The sequence below is a fragment of the Oryzias melastigma genome, linkage group LG5 (assembly GCF_002922805.2).
Source record: "Oryzias melastigma strain HK-1 linkage group LG5, ASM292280v2, whole genome shotgun sequence".
Classification (NCBI taxonomy): domain Eukaryota; kingdom Metazoa; phylum Chordata; class Actinopteri; order Beloniformes; family Adrianichthyidae; genus Oryzias; species Oryzias melastigma.
In genome coordinates this window covers 36,393,668-36,395,209 of record NC_050516.1, presented here as the reverse complement: position 1 = coordinate 36,395,209, position 1,542 = coordinate 36,393,668, and the positions used below count along the sequence as shown (strand labels likewise).

Genomic DNA, 1,542 nt, shown 5'->3' with positions numbered 1-1,542 from the left:
AGGAGGAGCAGGAGGAGGAGGAGCAGGAGGAGCAGGAGGAGGAGGAGGAGGAAGAGGAGGAGGAGCAGGAGGAGGAGGCTTTACAGAGCGATGAAGATGATGAGGGTGGGGGGTCAGGTGGTCTGCAGCCCGTCATGAACACCACATAACTTCAGTCAGGATGCCATCAGGAGAGACTCCAGGGACCTCCTGAGGTTCTGCAGATGTTTACGTGTTTTTCTCTCTTCATTAACTTGAACTCCTTCAGCATGAAGTAACTTTTCAACAGGATCGTTCCAGCAGATTCTGGAGCCGCTTTTCTCCTCCAGGATCTGCTGGAACGATCCTGTTAACGGTTGAAAAGTTACAGTAAATGCTGAGGCTTCCCCCATCTGAAGCTGTGGGCGGGGCCTGCAGACCCCCGCAGAAGACACAAGCAGCGTTCAAACACAGAAAACCGAGTCCGGCCGGCGCGGCGTGGCGTTAGCCGGCCTCCAGTCACAGACTCACTGCCTGCAGAGGAGGAGGAAGCAGCAGCTGGGGGCGGAGCCCCAGCCGAGTTGGTGAGAGAGGAGGAGGAGCTAAGCCCTACGTGGGTGGGGCTAGAGAGAGTTTTGGCAGCAGTGGCATCATTGTGCTGGCTGACGACAGACGGCTGGCGGCGCAGGGCGCCAGGGACCGCCGCCTGGCCCGTCTGGAAGGTATAGACCACATCCATCTGAAGGAAGGACAGCCACAACACCGTGTTAGAAAGCAGAACAGAGACAGAAGGAAGTCTGCAGAGACGCAGCGCCGAGGACACAGGAAGCAGGTTTCAGGAGACGCTCCTCATCGTTCTAGCGGAGCAGCTGAAGCCGAGGCTGAAGCTGAACCTCAGTCCTGTGACTCCAACATCTGCTCACCTTCAAATCAAAGCCGACAGCTCTGTCTTACTTTGAGTTGGAATATTTATGGTTTTGGTTCAAATGTGTCACATGACTTCATTGAAAAAAGGACAGACAGGAAAAAGAGGCGGAGTTAGTTTCATCTGCCAGCGGAGCGTTTGTCTGCTGAAGGAAACGTTAACACAGAAACAGAGAAGAAGAGCCGAGCGACAAATCAGGACTAAGAAAGAGATGACAGTGGCGAGTCCTGGACAGAGCTGCAGCGCCGCAGGAACCAGAAGAACGTCTGCTGGAGGAACCCGCCCCCCCCAGCCCCTCCAGGGGAACAGAAGAACCTCATTGGCTGCCAGCTCTTTGTCACCTGCTCAGCCTCAACGTTCCACAGCTCCAGCAACAACAACTAGAGTCTAGAGAGCCCACACCGGACCCCCCCCATGTTCTGAAGAATTTATACGAAATCTGGTCTACCTCCAAATGTAACATTTTTTAAAAATGTTGTAACTTATGTGTGCATGTGTCTGTGCACGTGGATCTGTACAAGCATGGATGTGTGTGCGTGTGTGTTTGTAGATTCACGTGTGTTTGTAGATTCACGTGTGTTTGTAGATTCACGTGTGTTTGTAGATTCATGTGTGTTTGTAGATTCATGTGTGTTTGTAGATTCATGTGTGTTTGTAGA

The 1,542-nt window shown here is 52.7% G+C and overlaps 1 protein-coding gene across 1 annotated transcript in view; it reads right to left on the bottom strand.

Annotated features, from left to right (window-relative positions):
- Nucleotides 1-1,542, bottom strand: part of LOC112145680 (plasma membrane calcium-transporting ATPase 2) — a gene marked incomplete in the record, with an annotated part of 77,027 nt that overhangs the window by 2,500 nt on the left and 72,985 nt on the right. The window contains 1 exon segment of the mRNA XM_024271061.2: nt 490-697. Coding sequence (XP_024126829.1) covers nt 490-697 — 208 coding nt within the window.